At 45.7% G+C, this 20,968-nt stretch overlaps 2 protein-coding genes and 1 non-coding gene across 4 annotated transcripts in view; 1 reads left to right on the top strand and 2 right to left on the bottom strand.

Moving 5' to 3' along the window:
• The window catches only part of MPP1 (MAGUK p55 scaffold protein 1), a 32,060-nt gene extending 23,526 nt beyond the window's left edge, over positions 1-8,534 (top strand). The window contains exons 6-12 of the mRNA NM_001171384.1: positions 374-570; positions 2,281-2,387; positions 3,733-3,813; positions 4,415-4,495; positions 7,061-7,263; positions 7,504-7,578; positions 8,358-8,534. Coding sequence (NP_001164855.1) covers positions 374-570; positions 2,281-2,387; positions 3,733-3,813; positions 4,415-4,495; positions 7,061-7,263; positions 7,504-7,578; positions 8,358-8,534 — 921 coding nt within the window. The remainder of the gene's footprint in view (positions 1-373; positions 571-2,280; positions 2,388-3,732; positions 3,814-4,414; positions 4,496-7,060; positions 7,264-7,503; positions 7,579-8,357) is intronic.
• A 1,153-nt stretch (positions 8,535-9,687) lies between these two features.
• On the bottom strand, positions 9,688-19,904 carry DKC1 (dyskerin pseudouridine synthase 1). 2 transcript variants are annotated; one of them, XM_002722208.5, is made up of 15 exons: positions 19,701-19,904; positions 18,911-18,978; positions 18,359-18,445; positions 16,464-16,555; positions 16,122-16,306; positions 15,623-15,687; positions 15,171-15,297; positions 14,859-14,989; positions 14,260-14,403; positions 12,941-13,061; positions 11,871-11,989; positions 11,374-11,477; positions 10,959-11,037; positions 10,613-10,738; positions 9,688-10,441 (listed from the first exon to the last, which is right to left on the bottom strand). In XM_002722208.5, exons 1-15 carry the CDS (start codon positions 19,714-19,716, stop codon positions 10,370-10,372), a joined length of 1,536 nt encoding a protein of 511 aa, XP_002722254.2. In that variant the 5' UTR covers positions 19,717-19,904; the 3' UTR covers positions 9,688-10,369. The 2 variants fall into 2 exon arrangements, with proteins under 2 accessions (XP_002722254.2, XP_008247698.2); XM_008249476.4 differs by having other exon boundaries at positions 18,911-18,975; positions 19,701-19,875.
• On the bottom strand, positions 14,633-14,762 carry LOC127488164 (small nucleolar RNA SNORA36 family). The gene has a single exon (XR_007915616.1). It is a non-coding gene; the product is annotated as a small nucleolar RNA SNORA36 family (small nucleolar RNA).
• Positions 19,905-20,968: the final 1,064 nt, after the last annotated feature.

Raw genomic sequence — 20,968 nt, 5'->3', positions numbered from 1 at the left:
TCTGGATTGGAAGTGGAGCAGCCAGAAGTCAAACTGGCACCCATATGTGATGCCAGCACTGCAGGCAGTGGCTTTACTTGCTATGCTACAATGTCAGCTCCTAAAATATGGTTTTAGGCATACATTTTCACATGGTAGTTGCTCTGTGCTCCTAGACAGATCCTAGATCCAGCAACTGCAACCATAATAGTAGTTCAGTTGCTTCAGTGTTCTGATTTGCCTCTTTTCGGGGCCCCTCCACCATTTCTTGCCTTCCTGTTGCTCAGTCAATCCTGACCCTATTTATTTGCAGCATGACTTTCTGCTTACCTGCTCTGGGGCTAGTGTTTTGCTTGAAGTTGCTGCCTGCAGTTCACTTTGCCTTCTTTTTCAGATGTTCATGAGAGCACAGTTTGACTATGATCCTAAAAAAGACAATCTGATTCCCTGCAAGGAGGCAGGCCTGAAGTTTGTCACTGGGGACATTATCCAGATCATCAACAAGGATGATAGCAACTGGTGGCAGGGGCGGGTGGAAGGCTCTTCCAAGGAGTCAGCAGGATTGATCCCTTCCCCTGAGCTGCAAGAATGGTGAGCTGCTTTTGTACAGGTGGAGTTTACAGATGGAAAGGGCAAATGCCTGCCATAAATAGTTACCTAGCTTCAAAACTTTGTCCTCCTATGTGTAGTTTGCTTCTCCTAAGCAGACTTCCTAGCTTCCTAGGCATAAGGGGGTGACAGGGGGCAGGAGTAGTGCCACAGAGTTGATGAGTTTCACTGACAGGCCACAGAAAGCAGCCCGAACAGCTCTTCATCCCTATGTGGACCTCTGTCTTCTCAAATGCTTTCCCTGTGCTTACTCAGCAAGTGACAGCCCTCCCAGACTCACACCCCTCCAGCACCCTGGCCTGTTTCTGAGAAGATTTCTTCTGAGTTCAGAAAACAGTACCATTTTAACTATATGTGTCCTTATACAAATCGCTGGCATGTACAAGAAATAATTCTTGTCCCTGAGTCAGTTGCTCACTTGGTCCCAGGCTACATCTCATGTCCGTAGGAGTGGTAGAAACATCCACAGAGGACAGTTCCAAGTGACTACATAGCTAGTGCTCACCTTCCTTCTACCTCCAGAGTGCTTTATCATGTGCCAGGATTTTAGGATTTTTTTGTGTGTTTTCAAGTTTATTTATTTGAAAGGCAGAGTTACAGAGAGGGAGAGGCAAGGGCAGAGAGGTCTTCCATCCACTGGTTCACTCCCCAAATGGCCACAATGGCCAGAGCTGCACCAATCCAAAGCCAGGAGCCAGGAGCTTCTTCTGGGTCTCTCATGTGGGTGCAGCACATCCTCTGCTACCTTCCCAGGCACATTAGCAGGGAGCTGGATCAGAAGTGGAGCAGCCGGAACTCAAACCCGTGCCCATATGAAATACCAGCACTGCAGGTAGCGATTTAACCTGCTACTCCATAGCACTGGTCCCCAGGATTTTAGTTTTAATCAGATGCCTGGTCGATCTCATCTCCAGTGATGAACCAGTTGAAGTAACATGGTGCGAACCACATGAAATAAGCATTTAGCACTAAACCCACAAAGGCAACACAGTGTGGGCCCTGGCTGATATTGGTGAAAAGGTCCCGTTAGGCTATTTTCAGGGCTAATGCCTCATGAAGAACACTACCAGATCGGAGCAGCAGATGTGTTGCACAGCTTATTACATTAAAATCCCCGAGAGAAGAGCTTAGGAGGGTTCGTGGTTGAGGGTCCAGCCATAAGTCAGGAAGCAGAGAAGCTACGTCAAAATTGGCTTGCATATTAGAATATCTTAACCATAGTATGGAAGACATTGTTTTTGAAGCTGTCGTTTTAGTTGTACAGGTGTGTGTTTTATGCATAGATGTACGAATGTGCAATGTAGAGTGAGGTAGGGACATAACAGATAAAGACCACTAGAGCACACACAGGGTGTTCTCTGTGGGCTGTGTTTGCAATCTCTTGAGACACACCAGCCACAGACTCAAGGATCCGGGTTCCTTCCTGAGGGCAGTGCATTGAGTGAGTCTGTGGTGGATTTCATTTCCTCCTTGAAACATTTGCACCACCAGGTACTGACTGGGATACCCACATGAATGTCTGATGGCAGAGGGGAGAGAGGTACCTGAAGCCAGGAGGCCATCCCCACAGAAGGCTTTCTGGCTAGTGCAGAGACAGAAGGAAATCAGTTTGAAAGTGTAGTGTAGACAGTGAAGATCACCTGTTCCCATCCCACTGAGCACCGCTGATCCCTTGGTTATCTTCTCTACCAGGCGAGTGGCAAGTGTGGCACAGTGTGCCCCAAGTGAAGCCCCAAGCTGCAGTCCCTTTGGGAAGAAGAAGAAGTACAAAGACAAGTACCTGGCGAAGCACAGCTCAAGTAAGCATCCCGAGCCCCTTTGCTGTAGGCTTGGGGAAACACTAATGTGCCCCATGTCTGTGCCTAGCAGGACAGGGGAGATGATACAGTGTGCAATCTGCATTCTATAGAAAGTGTGTCATTGTTTCTGGTTTTCTTTTATTCGACTCATTTTCATAAGCTCAGTGCACTCAGAGACAGTGACTAATTGTAAGGGAGGCAAGTGATCTGCCTACACCTGCTCATCACCTCACCCCTCAGGTAACCAAGTGAGCAGCCTTCCAGTGTGTCAGTACCTTCAGCATAACTTGGACACAAGGTTTGAACACCCAGAGAGTAATATTTTCCCAAGAATTAATTCTGGCTTTGCTTGTAACCTACTGTGGTTGGAAATAAAATAGTCATCCCTCAGTATCCATGGGGGATTGGTTTTAGGCCTCCCCTGGATACCAAAATCTGTGGATATTCACATCTCTTTTATAAAGTGATGTAGTCTGTGTGTATTTCCCCCACAAATTCTCTTACAGACTTTGAATCACATTGAGATGACTTATAACGCCTAACACAATGTAAAATGCTAAGTAAATAGCTCTTATAGTGTACTATTTAGGAAATAATGGTAAGAAAAACAGTACAAATGCAATGTTTTCCCCAAATATTTTCTACCTGCAGCTGGTAGAATGCAGGGACATGGAGGGTTGACTGCATAATCTACCATTCCATTGTAGACAAGGATGAGACCCAGTTTTCCATGCGTAGTGGCTTGGTTCATAAGATAAAGAACATTTCAGGAGTTGAGTGCCTCTGAGCTGGCCACATAGTGTGTCCCAAGGAGCTGGAGATGAGAGCCACCTCTGTGTTGGAATAGAGAGCTATCAGTTTACTGAAACCATGGAGAGTGTGCAAGTGCGGGGAGACTAGGAAAGTTGACTCAGCAAAATAGAAGAAGAAGGAGGACCTGTAGGGTCCAAAAAAATCAGAAACCAGTCAAAGTCTTGTCGATGCTCAGTTCAGTTCCTCCAGAGGATAAATACTGTGCATAGAGTCAGGTGGAAGTGGGAGTGGCCAAGGATCTTACCACTCACTGCATCCCTTCCCCTGCAGTCTAGTTCCTACCCAGCATCCAGGGTTCTGCTTTCAAAATCTGAATGAGATCATGTTACTCCCTTACTCAAAAAAACACGCTCATGGCACAACAAAGCAACACTTTCCCCCCCACCCCCACTGCCCCAGCCTCAGGTCCAGTCAGTCCTTCCATGCTTGTTAAATAGGACCAGGGTAGCTAGGTGTCAGCTCCTTCACCCGGGCATGTCTTTCCCACCTCAGCTCTGGAAATGAACATTGCTTGCTTTTTCTTTGTCTCTAGTTTTTGACCAGTTGGATGTTGTCTCCTACGAGGAAGTTGTTCGGCTTCCTGCATTCAAGAGGAAGACCCTGGTGCTGATTGGTATCTTCTTTTCCCCATGCTGCTTTGCTAGTTCAAGAACACATTTCTGTCCTTATTTTCCTGCCCTGCCTCATACATTCACATCCAAAAACGGCAATGAGGAAAAATAGTGTGAGGTTTCTTAGGTTCTGTCCATACAGAGCAGATGTAGAGAGTCTTCTGGGTCCACCTAATGAGTGAAACTAAGCCTCACAACCCTTGGAAGCACTCTTCCCCTCAAACAGTGACCCTGACCCAAAACAGGCTCCTTGCTCCCTACCCAGGGGTGTGGCAGGTGGCTTACCTTCCCATCCTCACAGGCAAAGCAGTTGCTTAGAGGATCTGTGTTCTAGTGAACTTTCCAGTAAAATCACTGGCTTAATTAATTTCCATTCATTTTGAAGGGTTCAGAAAATTGACATCCCCAGAAAATAAACAGAAAGCCCCACTTGCTGGCCCCCAGTTCCTACACAGCTAAAAGGCCCCAAGCCCAGCCAAGATGCAACACCAACTCACTTTCCTGTGTTGGCAGTTTCAAAGGCTCACAGTTGGAAGTCCACATCTCATCTCCACCTTTGTCTTTGGGGGGAAGAGATGGAAACCCTCTTCTCTCCTTCCACAGGAGCCAGCGGGGTGGGTCGCAGCCACATTAAGAATGCACTGCTCAGCCAGAATCCAGAGAAGTTTGTCTACCCTGCCCCGTGTAAGTAGCTCCGGGCCATGTTGGAGAAGGGAAAGCCTAGAGGGTGGAGCTTTGGCACCACATTTAGCACAACTGTTCCTCTGAAATATCATAGTGCTCTATTATTGTTCTTTTTTACTTATTTATTTGAAAGACAGAGTTACAGAGAAGGTAGAGACAGAGAGAGAGGTCTTTCATCTGCTGGTTCACTCCCCAGATGGCTGCAACAGCCAGAGCTGCACCGATCCGAAACCAGGAGCCTCTTCTGGGTCTCCCACATGGGTGCAGGGGCCCAAGGACTTGGGGCATCTTCTACTGCTTTCCCAGGCCACAGCAGAGAGCTGGATCAGGAGTGGAGCAGCCAGGACTAGAACTGGTGCCCATATGGGATGCCAGTGCTTCAGGCCAGGTCTTTAACCTGCTGCGCCACAGTGCTAGCCCCTACTATTTTTAAAATGTTTTATTATCAAAACCAAAGAAAATTTGGAAGGATAAAAATCTATTCCCAGAAACACTGCAACCAGCAAAATAACTGTTTTCTTAGTGTTCTCTTAACAGAAGCTGTAGTTTTTATCCTGCTTTAAAAATATTATGCAAGTACTAAAATGTATACCTATTAGGCTTTTTTCATTTTCTCATGGTCCTATACTGTCTGCCTACTTAACTTGGAGAGTCCACTCAGTGGATGTATGGTGATGTCCTCAGGTATCCCATTGTTGTGTGGTGTTGAGAATGCCTCTGAGTTTCATGAGATGTCCTCTAACCAAAGCAGTGCTTAGGAACAGCCCAGAAATCTCCGTGGCACTGCTAGGTATGGAGAACAGGGTCAGTGATTAGGTTGGAAATTAGATAAGTCTGCCATGCTTGGAAGTGAATCTGCAGTGTATATTTGAATAAAGAGACACTGCTAAGCAGAATAGAAAACCAAATTCTAAACCTGGTATATTTTGTTTATTCCTAACTTCCCTGACTTGATGTTTTATGTGTGCATAATTGGAAGTTGTCTCCCTGCCAGGAGGGCCACAATGAATGTCATTTCAGTGGCACCTTCTGTGCAGAACACAAGTACCCCTGGGCTGATGGGTAAGTAGAAGCAACCAGCTGACTTCTTCAGTGGAAGAGGGAAGGGCAGAGGTTGAGGAGATTGTGATTCAAGCTCCAGTATCTGGGCCATATTTGACTTAGCAGATTGTTTTAAAAGATTTATTTATTTATTTGAAAGTCAGAGTTACACAGAGAAGGAGAAGCAGAAAGAGGGGTCCTCCATCCACTGGTTCACTCCCCAATTGGCCACAACAGCCGGAGCTGCACTGATCTGAAGCCAGGAGCCAGGAGCTTCTTCCAGGTCTCCCACATGGGTGCAGGGGCCCAAGGACTTGGGGCATCTTCCACTGCTTTCACAGGCCATAGCAGACAGCTGGATGGGATGCAGGCACTGCAAGTGGCAGCTTTACCCACTATGCCACAGCACCAGCCCCAGCAGACATTTTATGTAATAGAAAATATGACATTTAAGAGCATTCCACTTTAAAAAAAAAAAATTTGAGAGGCAGAGGCAGAGAGAAAGAGGTCTTCCATCTGTTGATTTACTCCCCAAATGGCCACAATGGCTGGAACTGTGCTGATCTGAAGCCAGGAGCCCAGAGCTGCTTCTGGGTCTCCCACGTGGGTGCAGGGGCCCAAGGACTTGCGCCGTCTTCTACTGCTTTCCTTGGCCATAGCACAGAGCTGAATCAGAAGTGGAGCAGCCAAGACTCTAACTGGCACTCATATGGGATGCCGGCACTGCAGATAGCAGCTTTACCCTCTACATCACAGCACCGACCCCAAGAACATTTCCACTTTTACCAATGTAAATTTGAAGCAAAGCAAAGCACTCTTTCCAACTCATGAAAAGGAAACTTTAAATTTTCAAGAAATGCTGACCTGACCGTAGCCCATAGATCTATTTTTAAAATATTTCAGCTGTCAGTTCCTCATTTCTGAGTTTTAATATTCTTTGATTTGGTGCCTTCAAAGATGTAACTTTCTGTTTTTTTTTTTTTTTTTTTTTTTTTGTTTTTGTTTTTTTGACAGGCAGAGTGGACAGTGAGAGAGAGAGACAGAGAGAAAGGTCTTCCTTTGCCGTTGGTTCATCCTGCAATGGCCGCCGCGGCCAGCACGCTGCGGCCGGCGTACTGCGCTGATCCGATGGCAGGAGCCAGGTGCTTCTCCTGGTCTCCCATGGGGTGCAGGACCCAAGCGCTTGGGCCATCCTCCACTGCCCTCCCGGGCCACAGCAGAGAGCTGGTCTGGAAGAGGGGCAACTGGGACAGAACCCGGTGTGCCGGCGCTGCAGGGCGGAGGATTAGCCTAGTGAGCCACGGCGCCGGCCCAAAGATGTAACTTTCTGTAAGGAAAATAATCATAGAAATCAAAACATTGGGCTCTGAATGGTCTAGGCAGATGGGAGATTTCCTGGTCTCTGTCGCCATCTAGTGTCAGCCCATGTGATCGACGCTTCCACGACTGCACCAAAGGCCATTTGAACACCTAAGAGATGGCAAGGATGGGAGTTCATCGGGGGTTGGGTGTTCTTGTCCACAGATACAACACGGCCGCCAAGGAAGAGCGAGGAAGATGGGAAGGAGTACCACTTCATCTCAACGGAGGAGATGACTAGGAACATCTCTGCCAACGAGTTCTTGGAGTTCGGCAGTTACCAGGGCAACATGTTTGGCACAAAATTTGAAACAGTGCACCAGATTCATAAGCAGGACAAGATTGCCATCCTTGACATTGAGCCCCAAGTAAGTAGGCATGGAAAGGCAAGAGTGGTTGGGTTCAGCCATGTAACAGATGGGGAAGGGGCTTTATAGAGCAAAGCTCCTGGGAACTTCTTGGGGTCAGCATGGAACAAGAGCAGTAGTACTGAGAAGGATAGTTAATACTGGGATTGATAAAACCCAAAGCTGCCCATTAGGAAGAATGTGTTATGACAGTTAATTACAATTTTTCCCTTTTCTTCCTCATGCCCTTCATTTCTGTAGACCTTGAAGATTGTTCGGACAGCAGAACTTTCACCTTTCATTGTGTTCATTGCACCAACTGACCAGGGCACTCAGGTGAGAAAGAGGTTGTGCGGGGTCATGGGTGTTTACTCTGGGTCAGCTAGGCCAGCACCCATGATAGGTAGAGAATAGAGCAGACCTAGTTGTGAACTGGCAGAGCTGTACACTTGTGCAAACCCTCACACTCTAGTGGTCTCAGGTGGCTCAAGGAGGGGGAGCTGGGGCAACAGAGATTGAATGGTCAATATAACACTTATGGTATCCTTGAAATAAAGTGGAAATGAACCTGGGACCTAACAGGTTAAGAGCCCTTTGTATTGCCTTTTGTGCCATGGCCTTAGCTTTTTCCATTGAGTTATTGACCTCTCACTGATTTCTAGGTAATTAGCGCATTTGCAAAGTATTATTTTTACCTCAATCTGGCATGTCTTTTGGTGTTGTTACATTTTACTCTGATGTATTAAATGATCAGTCTTTTCATAGCTGATTGGTTTTGGCTCCAACAAACAGGCCTGGGATTGTACAGCCAGCATTCTCTTTGTCCTGGGGTTGCAGCTCTGATGGTTGCTTGAAAGGCTGGGAGACATTAGTGAAGTCCATGCTATCTTCTGGAAGGCTCTGATTAGAGAACCTCCAAGAACTGCAGTGTCCTTGAACTCTCTACAGCCTGCTGTTTCTCAGGAGTTGTCATCTTTAGAATTTGAGTTTTTAAGTAGGTGACAGGGAGCCAGGGAACTGGTAACAGCAATGAATGCTCCTGTAAAACCTGTTGCTGGCTTCTTTCGCTGGGGGTGCTGCATTCTGCTTCATCCCAGACTCTTTCTTCTTTGCAGACAGAAGCCCTGCAGCAGCTGCAGAAGGACTCCGAGGCCATCCGCAGCCAGTATGCTCACTACTTTGACCTCTCGCTGGTCAATAACAGCGTTGATGAAACCCTTAAGAAGTTGCAAGAAGCATTTGACCAAGCATGCAGGTCTCCACAGTGGGTCCCTGTCTCCTGGGTTTACTAAGCTTGCCCACAGTGGAGGCACACTATGGCCCTCTCCAGCATTTGGAACTCTACTTCCCTTGCTTTAAGACAAATGTCGCTGCTGCAACTGGTTCTGTCAGCTTCTGGCTCTCTACAACTATCTTACTTAGGCCAACAGGATTCAGGTCTTTTTGCTCAGGCTCCTGAAGGGCTGGGGTTGGATCTTACTGAGAGATGGGGCACTGATCTTAATTTCAAATTCTGGAATCAACTGCAGTAAAGGATTATCAAAATGCAACTGCCCATCAAAGCTGATGCACAGAAGAACAAAGGACCCTGTCCCTCTAAGGCCTGTACTCCTTCACCTTCCTTTACACTCAGCCTTTCACTTGCCTTTTAGTTTGCAGAAAGCATTTTTAATGGCGACTTTCTAAAATGCTATAATGAAACAGCTGAGCAATAGAATGTGCACTCTAGAAAACTCTCACGAGTAATAAAAATGTTGCTGTGTTAAAATGCCAACAAACTTGTAATTCTCTGAGTTTCCAGTGCAACCCAAACCTTTGCAAAGGCAGATGTTTCCTACTTCATTCAAGCTGCTGGACAATGTTATCAACGCAGGATGCCTCTCCTGTGTCCAGCTGAGACTAAGAAAATGAACATCTGTGGCCTTGAAAAAAGCCTCATTCTTTGTGCCAGAAAACGACCCGAATTGTCTGTACCAAAGGCCATCTCGGGCACAGATTTAAACTTACATTTAGAAGGGGAAACAGAAGCAAGGATGAGCCAAGTCGCAGGGTGCACCATGTTTCCTAGCCTCCTGCCATGGCTGCATCTCAGGACCTGTCTTCACTGCATTCAAAGGTCCCCCCACCTGCACCCCTAAGCTGTGTTTTGTATTCTTTCTGGGCTTTTTGGTACCACATTGTTAGTGAGCCTAGACCTTCTTCCTGCTAACAATGTGAGGCAGCAAGGCCTTCAGACTCCTCCCTGACCACCCTGTGGCCAGCAATGAACTGACAGCTTCATGATCCTGTCTGTTCTTCATTGGTGGTAAGCACCTGCCCCACCCCATTCTCAGGGTAGTGAATGTTTTAAGATACGGAATTAGAATGCGAAGCTAGCTAAACATAAAGGAAAATCATTGACAACGCTAGTCTGAAATCTCCAACAATTAGAAAACCCAACAGGAATACTTAAAAAACTTAGTAAGTCAACTTTAATAAGTACAAATTACAACACTCGGCTTCCAGCAATGAGTGATTCCATTCTTTAAAAGTGAATGAAGGTTAAAACAAGAGGGTACAGGAACGGTTCAGCTTCTGTCAAAGACACAAACGACCAGATGGCTTTAGGTGAACACAGCTGTACACTCAAGCTTTGGAGAAGCACACAAGATGGAAGCCTCAACCCGACACCAAAACAGAACAGTCTCCTCCCAGGACATGGGGGCCCGACTCCCCCAGGAATATGGTGCACTTACTGGGGGTTCAATACCATTTCACTGGGCAGACTTGTTATATACACTTTTAAATGGAGGTGGTAAAAAAAAAAAAAAGACAGCCCACGAGGAGAGGACTAGGATGTTTTTAGAAACAGCTGCAGACAGTCACTGGGCAGTAGTGGGTCTAAAGGTGAGTGAGGCTTCCCACTCCAAAACAGAGCAGTTGGTGGCATAAAATCTGCCTCTTTTGTCACCCACATCCTTAAAACAGGACAAGATGGAAAGCCCACACCAGGTAACATCACCCAGGTCTCAAGTAGCAGCTACAATGTGCCTTTGTTCCACTGCCTCATCAAGAGGAACAATACTTCCGCAGTAAGGCTTTACTTCCTTTCTCCTCCCAGCTGAAGCAATACTCAAAGTGGTCTTTGCTACTCAGACACCACCTCTACGACTTTAGCTTTCTTCTTCTTCTTCTTCATCTTCTTGGTGGTGTCACTGTCCTGGAGAGAAACACAAAGTGAGTCATTACATCCAGATTAGCAAAGCTCCCCACCCACCGTCGGTAGAATTGGAATCATAAGCAGTTGTGACATCCAGGAACATAGGGCAGTACCCACCATCATGCAGCCCAGCACCACCCGGGTACCCAGCCAGCCCAGACCCTAGCATACCCCATCTGCAGGCTCTGCCCCACTCTCTGCAGCAGCTTTGGACTTCTTCTTCTTCTTTTCCTTCTTGACCAACTGTGGAGCTGCTGGTGGGGTTTCATCACTTTCACTCTCACTCTCGCGCTTCCGCTGAGATGAAAACAATAGTATAAAGGCAAGGTTCCGTAAGTCAGAGATAGGAGATGCCCATTAGCCCTAAATAGATGCTTTCTGATTACAAGGTTTCTCTTCTGTGCTCTAATGCCAGCCTACCCTACATGTGCCCCATGGTGTGCCAGGAGGGCAGACAGTCACCAAGATAAGGCAAACTGCACTTCTTAGATCAAGTCTCCAAGGACATGTCACTCACCTTGGGGACTTGCACTGCTTCGGCAACTATTTGTGGGGCCTGCACTGCTTCAGCAACCACCTCTTTCTTGCCAGAATCGCTGCAAGGAGAGGTAGCAGCAAGTCACATTAGGTTTTCACAGCAGGGATACTGTATCCTGTTACCCTCAGTGATAAGCTGCAAGCCTAAAGCCACCATCAGAATACCAAGGCTGGAGAGAAAAGAAACTTCACCACTTACTATTGCAGACTGGCTCCCTCTTCAGTTCCATGAGCCACGGCAGCCAAGCCTCATGGAGCCCAGTAAGGAAAATGTAGCTGCGACACTGGTTCCTACACACAACTCCTGCCACAGGCTCTGAAACCTTCCACCCTTACCTGTGGTCAGGGATGTGCTGTCCCCGCCCATCCTTGCCTCTGAAACATCCTGTCCTCACCTGTAGTCGACATACTCCTGCTTCCAGGAGGGAGGGGTGCTATCTGTGGGTTTGCCATGCTTGTCCAGAAGGCCTTGCTTGATCATCAGCCTCTTCTGACTTGCCTGGTGGGATGTCAGGGTTTCAACATTAGAATGGCATCTATGAAGGCAGTGTGACTGCACACAGGTGGCTTAAACACACTTTGGACAGAACAGCACCTGGTTCCTCCCTTGTGTGTCCTCAGCAAAACCTCACGCTCTTCTGCAGAGCATTTGCAACTCAGCTACTCCCTCCAACAGGAACAAACACAGGACTTGCCCAGACCTCCACACCAGGGTCAACACCAGGGTCATTGTGGCGTTTCGAGGTACCAGGCACCTCTGTACTCAACAGCTGCTAGCATGGCTAAAATGCACCATTCCCTAAGGTCTGATACAGGGCCTATTTATGCTCATCAACAATGCAAATCCCAAGGCAAAACCAGCTAACAGGGCACTTCACCCAGTCCCCCTTACCTTTGGGCCTAAACCCCACTTCCGAGGGTAAGTGTCTCTCTCCATGATCACTCTCTTGATCTTTGCTACTATACCATGGTCACATGTAGAGATCACTGCGGTGGTCATTAGTGCAATAGCTACATGAATTGGAGAGAGAGAAAAGAATGATTTGAAGTGAAAAGAATGGATGAGCTCCAATCCTACTATTTTATACCACTTTAAACCCCATTTAAGGGACCAGCATTGCAGCACAGCAGGTTAAGCAACTGCTTGAGATGCCAGCATCCTATATGGGCACCAGTTCGAGTGCTGACTGCTCCACTTCCAATCCAGCTCCCTGCAACATGCCTGGAAAAGCAGTGGAAGATGGCCCAAGTGTTTGGGCCTCTGCATCTGTGTGGGAGACTTGAAGACGCTCCTGGCTCCTGGTCCTGCCTTAGCTGTTGGGTGAAAGATCTCTCTTTCTCTGTAAGTCTAGCTTTCAAATAAATAAACAAACAAATAAATCTTAAAAATCCTTAAGGCTGTGAACTCTACAATCTTATGCTCATCCTGAGCATACAGAGAAAACCCTCCATCCATTATGGGAAGGAAGCCTTTGAGATGGCATAAAACTTAACAAGAAACACTTAACACCCAACCAAAGAGATACACAGGCAGGTTTGTGGCTCTGGACACATGCTGTATTTCTGATGCAAATTATACCTGTTATAGGATTTATTTAAGGGCCACAAATAAATTTTAGGATTTATTAAGAGGGCCACAAAGCATTTAAAGACTTAAGGGACAATATAATAGTAACTAAACTTTCACAAGGTAAACATTGATACAAACCACAAGTTAAGTGGAAGCAGACAAGCAGTAGACTAAAAGGCTTTTTGCCTTACCATAAACAATCTTTTCTCACTTGTCACAAATGATTCTCTGTATTCTCACTAGAGTCAAGTACCTGGCTGACCAATCCCTCCCCTCACCCCCAAAACACCATGATTAGAACAACTTTAAGGAACCAGGATGTGGGGACCTATTCTCAGTGAGTCTAGCAGCAATGGTACCAGAACTGATGAAGGCAGTATATCCCTTCTTACCCATGCAGATGGCTTCCCCTTTGGTGGTGATGACCACAATCTCCTGATTGACTTCAATGCCATCCTCATATCGGAGAACACCTGGAAGCATGATCTTGGCCCCATAGCAGATGGCATTCACCTGCAGAGACGGTGTCACATGTGAGGACTCCACCGCTGCCTTGCAGCCTGATCCCACACCGCATCCACAGGGCACAGAAGAATTCAGCACTTTTCATGCATGACTCAAAAATATTAGACAGATTTAACAGCTACTTCTCCCATTTCCCTGATCCTTTAGCTGTGAAAGAGTAACTACTTCCTCACTGATCTCCAATTAATTATGCAATTGGGACATACAAGTTTATTTTTTTTTATAAACACACACACACACACATCAGTCTTAGCTTTCCTTAATTGCTCCTCTCTATCACACAAAGGTTTAGACATGAAACTTATAGGCCAATGGGTAGAAGCCCACCTCTTCAGTTCAACAGCACTTTGGAATCTATCTGCCTTATGCTATACCATCTTCACTCATCTAGATCTCTTGCTACCCATATTCTACTCTCTCCTTAGAGAATTTTCATGCCTGCCTAGTCTTTAACAAAATTTATAAACTACATTCTTTGATCATACTTAACAAATTCTGGACTACTTGGAAAGTAAGAAACTTATTCTTAAAATGACCACTACAAAAGAAACCCCAACTGAAAAATATTTACTTGCATTGCTAATAGGAATACTCTCAAGTAAAAGGCAAGTTAGTGAATATGTTAAGAAAAGGACTTGTAGGGCTGGCACTGTAGTATAGTGGGTAAAGTCACTGCCTACAACATCTACATCTCTTATGGGCGCTGCTTCAAGTCCCAGCTGCTCCACTTCCCATTTAGATCCCTGCTAATGCACCTGGCAAAGCAGTGAAGGATGGCCTCAGTGCTTGGGGCCCTGCACTCATGGGAGACTTGCAGGAAGGTCCTGGCTGCTGGCCTTAATCTGCCTCAGCTCTGGCTATTACAGCCACCTGAGTGAAAATAATCTTTAAAAAAAAAAAAAAAAAAAGAGGTTGATAACCTCAGTGAAGTTTCGCTTTCACAGCCTCAAACTATGTTTTATTTACACTAACAAAATATTTTATTCAAACTTCTACAGGATAAATAACTTTGTTACAGCTCTGAATCTCTCTAATCTCAACTTTTCCCCATTAAACTAACTTTGTCTTAGAACAATTTAAGTCAGTCAAGGTTTCTTAGGCACATAGAGTTTCCAAGAAGAAAAGACCATATCCTATCTTTGGAGTCAGTTTCTGTTCAAATGCGCATTCCCATCGCAGAACTTACTGCACTGTCTTTCATAACCAGCCGTTTATGAGATGTCAGCAGCTTTTCCAAAGGGTAAACAACTCGGCGCAGGTAGCTTTCGTCCTTATGGTTGTCATACAGCCACTGAGCATCAAGCACATCGTGCATTGTCACCATGTGGTCCTGAAAAGCAGGTACATAGGAAAAAACTCAGTGTCTTCAGATCTCCAACAGTTCACAGGTCCACAAACAGCAGCGGGCATTTGGCCACATAATTAAGATACCACTTGTGACACTCATATACCATGCATCTCTTCCACTAGTGCAAGCTCATGAAGAACCCTGAGCGTCTTCATACTCACCTCCCTTCTGGACACCTGTAACTGTTTATAGATTCACTTTATGAAAGCACTGCTGTAGGCTGGGAGATAAACGAATAGTGATACTTTCTATCCAGTTCTATCTCCAAACCCCTTTTAGTGTACCAAAGTTTAATTAACAGAACAGGGAAGATGCCCTGAACTGAACTCAACACTTTGGAAGTGGCCTTTCCCAGGGTGTGAAGTAGGCAGAGTTCCACCAGGGGCTGCAAGATACCCAGAACCAGCTCTAAAACTTCTAGCTCCATGAAGACACACCTTTTCACTCATGACTCCAGAACGAACTCTTCGAAGTTCTTGCATCTGACCGCCAACTCCCAATAACAAACCAAGGTGCACACACAGTGTCCGAATGTAGGTGCCAGCCTCGCAACTCACCCAAAATATGCCTAAGACATAAACACAATACAGAGTATTTTCCAGAGTTAGTCTGCTTCTAAGTCATCAAGCCTAGAGATGATATGACCTCACCACATAGTATTTTCAAAGATTACCGTAGAACCTTCCAGAATGAGTTCCTACCCAATGCGGCCTGTGATAACTCAGTTCCTCAAAGACCCAACAACCCACCTAATCTTCTTTCCGGATCATATTCGATCATTTTGCTCTCATAGATGGTCCTCACTCGGAGCTGCCTCTTCACTGCAGCAATAAGTGGGGGTCGCTGGAAGAGGGCACCCGTCAGAGTTTCTAGGGCCTGAGAATAAGCACAAATAGAAACAAGCACTCTCCCTACATGGCCTCTTAAATAAGATGAGAGGGCATATTTGGGGAGCTTAAGGATACAAAACATAAAAGGTTTTCTTCAAAATAACTAAAAAGCCATTTCTTTCCATTTCTGCTTCGTTCTTCAACCCCTGGGACGGCTCAGGGCTGATGGGAAGCAGCTCCTCAGAAGGGATGTGGCTGGATGGGGTAGCCCATTGAAAAGGGCAGGAGCATGGTCAGCCACGAAAGGTGGCTGTTTCCAAAGGCTTCAAGGGCTGAGACCCAACTTCCCTTCCCTAAAGTGAGAGACTTACCCTAGAAAGCTGGGTACCCCCTTCAATAGCATTGTGCAGCCGAACAATTCCCACATACTCTTTGCCTGAAAAATGACAAAAGAGTAGTCAGGTGTGGCCACTCAGTTTTCTGTATTTGTTATATGCTCCATAGCTGCCATCTTGCACAGCAGGAAAAGCAGACATTTTGAAAAGAAAGGAAAGGAATGGAACGACGACATTGGGAGCTCAACATTATTCAGTGTCTTGGTGCAGATTTCACAGAAACATAACGTGAAAGGAACCTGGAACAAGACAAGAGTTGGACTCGGAAAGAATTCTGCCTCAGTGGCATGAACGGAATTTATCAACACATGCCTCTATGAACTCCAAATGTAGACCCACCAAGATCTGGCAGAGGACAGAAGGTACACAGAAACAAAAAGCATATCCATGCTTCAGGGTAGGTTTTTTCCCCTTAATGAAGAAAATTTCCAAGAGGCAAAATGTGGAGGTAAACCTGCCTTCTGTCTTCACATACCTGCACTCTGCTGTGATTTCACCAAGCGAGTGGCTCGTTCTATGCACACGATTAAACAGCCAGTCACCTTGGGATCCAGAGTACCGCTATGTCCTGTCTTCTCCACCCGAAGGATTCGTCGGATCCAGGCTACCACCTCATGGGAAGAGGGGTTGGAGGGCTTGTCAAGATTAATGAAACCTGTCCTAGAATGGACAGAAAATTAATGTACCATTTGCTCTCATGCTGCAATAAAACAACAAACCTGAAGAGTTAAAAAAATTCACCACGCGAACAGGTTATACATTCAAGACAAAGCCACTGTAGGTTTCTATCAACAGTGCTTGCTCCCAACACACTTACCTAATATAGTCCCCAATCTCCCTCTTCAGAGGATTTGAGCCACAAGGAAGAGGTGTATAATGTGTTGTCCTGACATTTAGTTTGTCAAAATTCTAGAAAGCAGCAATACAATACAAAATAGTGTTAATGATAAACCATTTACACATGTAACAGCCAGCACCATCATCAACCATGATATGCTAACATTTCACATTCCTGAATTTGCATTTTTGCTACTGTATTTCCAGTATCTGCTGTGAAACTGTTCTGCTCCTTATACACCACCCAAATTAGTAAGAATCACACTAACTAGAATATTGGTAAGTTGAACTCATTATTCTCTATGAAGAAGACTGGCTTCACTGCAAGATTATGAATAAAACATGCAACAGTTTTGATTTTCTGAGGGACAAAAGTAGCCAAAATGATGATCAAGCCCAACTTTCATCACCAGTTTAGTTTCATAAAAAACAAACCCTCTTTTACCTATCTTCCACCCCTGGATTTTAAGTTTCATGAGAGCAAGGAGCTTGGCTACCCTGTTTAGTAGCAGATCCCTAGGGTCTACAATAGAAAAGCATATGCTGGCTAAATGACAGAAATATCTGGCTAAGCAGACACCCAAGTATATTAAAGCATACAAGCAAATATCATTCTTTACCATCCCACATACAAAGCTTTATGAAAACTACAGGATTGAGGGATGTCTAACTTTTTACCCTAGCCTAAAAGCCTAAAAACACTGCAATTCAACTCATTACTCAACTACCCTATTCAAAAGCTCAAATTATAGCCAAGACTTTCTTGAAAAAATTTTAAATGTACTTTTATAAAGAGCGAGGAAGACAGAAGGACAAACAGAAAGAGATCTTATTTATATCTGCTGGTTCACTCTCCAAATCTCACAATAGCCAGGCTGGGCCAGACTGAAGCCAGGAGCTGAGACTAGATCTGGGTCTCCTACATGGTTGGCAGGGATTCACTGTTTGAGCTGCCTCCAAGGCTGCAGATTACCAGGAAGCTGGAATCAGAAGTGGAGCCTGGTCTCAAAATCAGGCACTTTTGATATGAGATTCAAGTGTCCCAAGCGGCATCTTAACCAGGACACCAAATGCCCACTAATTAGCCAATAATTTCTAAAAGACATGCTAAATGCCATGAATTGTGGCTAAACATATTGCGTACATTTTCCTAAGAACAGAAAATAGCCTGAAAAGTTAAATGACTGGGGGTGGGCATTTGGCCACATAATTAATATGCCACTTGTGACACTCACATACCATCAGAGCGCTTGGTTTGACTCCGAGCTCCTCTCTTCCAAGCCAGCTTCCTGCTAATGCACACTCTGGGAAGGCAAGATGATGGCTCAAATACTCAGGTCCCTGCAGACTCTTGGGAAAGACCCAGACTGTACTCCTGGCTCCTGGCACTGGCTTGGCCCAGCCCAAGCTATTGAAGGCATTTGGGGAGGGCTGATTCATATTCTCTCTCTTTCACTCAAAAATAAATACAAAATAAAAAGGAAAAGTTACATGAGTGGTCCAAAGTCACATACAGTTTGGCTTAAATTGATGCAGCTTCAAGGACCACGCTCTTGAGCACTACAACAGTCCTAGTCCACGTGTAGCCCACAATTAGACAGATTTGTCTTACAAGTGCAGAAACTAAAAACTAATTGTTTACAAACTTTGATAGCAATTTAAAATTGCCATGACATATCTGAAATTATATTCTACTAGCGTGCAGCACAATGGGAAAAGTCAATAACCTCATCCTTCATTTGAGATACTTTGAGGAACACTGCTTTAATCATCTGGCATTCCCTGAAGTAAAGGATGCTAGCAGGAAGCATTCTTAATAAACTGTTTAATACTTAGAAATAATGTGAAAGCCAGGCATTCACCTGATGCACATACCTTTAGCAACAAGGGCCACTGAGAAGTGTCCAACTGAGCCACTTTGGATTCAGGTTTGATAAGAAATTCTTCAGCATGTTGTATTTCCTTCAACAGTTCAGAAACACAACCTATTAGATTGGTCAGCTGATTTTCAACAAATCTATTACTAACATTGAGTGCATGTTACTTAAACAGAAACAAAGCATTCCACGCCTGTGTACTGAAACTTCCAATGGAAACAAAGAGAAGAAACCAAGTAGCTTAGAAGGGGTGAAATGCCACTCCGTGAGTTCAAATATTTAAAGAAAAAGAGGAATGGTGGGCCTGTGGGTGGGATAAAAAAGAGAAATTCACCTAGAACAGCTGATTTGGCTGAAACCATTTAGTAATCTATGCTGGACAGGACCCAAGTGTCTGCAGTTGTGCCATTTTGGCACTTTGTTGAGTGCACACAATGACCACTCAACCACAGTCCATTCCCTGCAAACCTTTAAAAACTGTTTTCTTCAATTTATTATTTAAGTAACCTTTCTTTTCATTCAAACCAAAGTAAAATACATCTCTACTCACAGCTATATCATCTGCTGGCAACGACTTCCGGTCTTTTTTCTTCTTATGCTTCTTTGACAAAATAACTACTAAAAAACCAAAAATGAGATTGGAGAATTTTTCTCAAAACTACATAAAATAAAGTTTAAGGAGCAAAATCAAGGCAGGTAGAAAATCAATTTTAGGCGTAGAATTATTGGAGAAAAAAAGTGCAAAGGCAAACACATGGGTTGCAGCTGTCGACTTCCCTAATGCTACAGGCTAACCACGTGGCTGTGGCAGGGCTTAAACAGCCTACAGAAGCGTTCATTCCTGGGTCGCAAAGTTTCAAGGCGACCACCCGACTGCCCACGCGGCCTTGTGGCCTCTAGCTAGGGCTTTCTCCCAGGTCAGAGCAACCCCTGCCCTGGAGTTCCCGTGCCTCTTCCAAGCGACCGCTCTCGCTCCCCTTGTCGTGAGGTACTACCGGCGGCGGTGTATGGGCTGATGGCGACACAGGTACTACCAAGACGGCCTGCCAGGTCTCCCGCCATCATTTGTAACAGCGACCCAGGCCCCCGGTGGCTTGGCGATCGTTGGCTAGAGGCCCAGGCCCGGCAAAGCCAAGTAACCGTGAGGGCCTCTCGATCTCGTGCACTCGCCCGCGGAGCCAGACCGAATGACACCACCGGCTCAAGTCCCAGCTGCCGACCGGTAAGCGGGAACCGGCCGTGAGCGCGGGCCCAGATGCCATCTCTCCACCCCGACTCCCTGGAGACTTTGGGGCTAGACCTGGCCTATAATCGCATGGCTCGGTCGCGCAACCCCTTACCTTCCGCGTCCGCCATGTTGCCTTACACCGCGTGCGTACTACTAAGGCAGCCGCCAAGGAACAACCGCAGACACCCACCACCCAGGTCCCGTCAGGCCGTGCCGCTAGGACCCGCCCACCAGCGCACCGCTCCGTGCGTACACCGCCGTGCCGCGGGGCGAGAAAGGGTGGAGTCAGTCCGAGAGGGCGGGTCCCGAGGCTTGCGCGGGCCGTCCTGGCAATCTCATTGGTTGGCTTGGCAACCGCTATCGCTGCAGTGCGCATGCGCCTCGGGCCTTCCACACCCCCTCGGCGGCTGGAGTCGGAAGCGCGAGCGCAGTGCGCCCCACCAGTTGGGACCTGTGGGCGTGGCCCAGGCAGTCGCTGCTCAACCTCGCGGTTTAACTCAGGTATTGGCAGCTGGATCCTCCGCTGAGCGCTCTGGAATTGTTAACTCATTGCTTTCCCATGGCTTCACTTTCAAGTTGGTGTCGGTCCAGATATTAAGGCACCGAGAGGTTGGAAGCTTTTTGATGTTTGCAACTCACAACTAGCTAAAGCGACGCTGGCCAATAAGAGTACCGTGCGAGCCACTTGTAGACTTTTAAATTTTCCAGCAGCCATATGGAAGAAAAATAAGAGAAACCTGAAATTTATTTTAATAAATTTTGATAGAGCTATTCAATATATTATCACTTCAGTATGAAACCCATGAGGTTTTTTTTTTTTTTTGCCATTGTGTCATTTGAGTTGCTGCTGACAAAAAAAAAAAAAAACACATAGCTGTTGTTTTTCTTCCATCCCTCTTCTGCAGTGCAAAGATTGAGCATTTGGTTTTGTTTTACTATGGCTCAAAAATAGATTTTTTCCCTTACATTTTCCTTAACATTTGTGCTTATTCTATCTAGAATGTATTTCAGTGCAAGGTAACAATAATGATGATCTAAATCAACTTTTTATAGATAACCAAATTCCCTATTATCAACAAATCCATGAGTAGTTAATTACTTCCCCATTATTTTATGATGATTCACTGGTGCATATTTGACAAGTGAATTTGAGGAATCAATTGATAGTTCTCCTATAGGCTTCATTTTTCTCACACAGTCCTGCATTCTGTTAGCCGAGCTAATCACATTTGCTTTTTTTTTTTTTAAGATTTATTTATTTGCAAGGCACAGTTACAGAGAAGCAGGGAGGGAGAGAGGTCTTCCCTCCACTGGTTCACTCCCCAGATGGCCACAACAGCTGGAGCTGCACTGATCTGAAGCCAGGAGCCAGGAGCTTCT

The sequence above is a fragment of the Oryctolagus cuniculus genome, chromosome X, assembly GCF_964237555.1.
Source record: "Oryctolagus cuniculus chromosome X, mOryCun1.1, whole genome shotgun sequence".
In the NCBI taxonomy this organism is placed as follows: domain Eukaryota; kingdom Metazoa; phylum Chordata; class Mammalia; order Lagomorpha; family Leporidae; genus Oryctolagus; species Oryctolagus cuniculus.
Note: the sequence above shows the minus strand (reverse complement) of the source record. Positions and strands in the feature narration are given on the sequence as shown.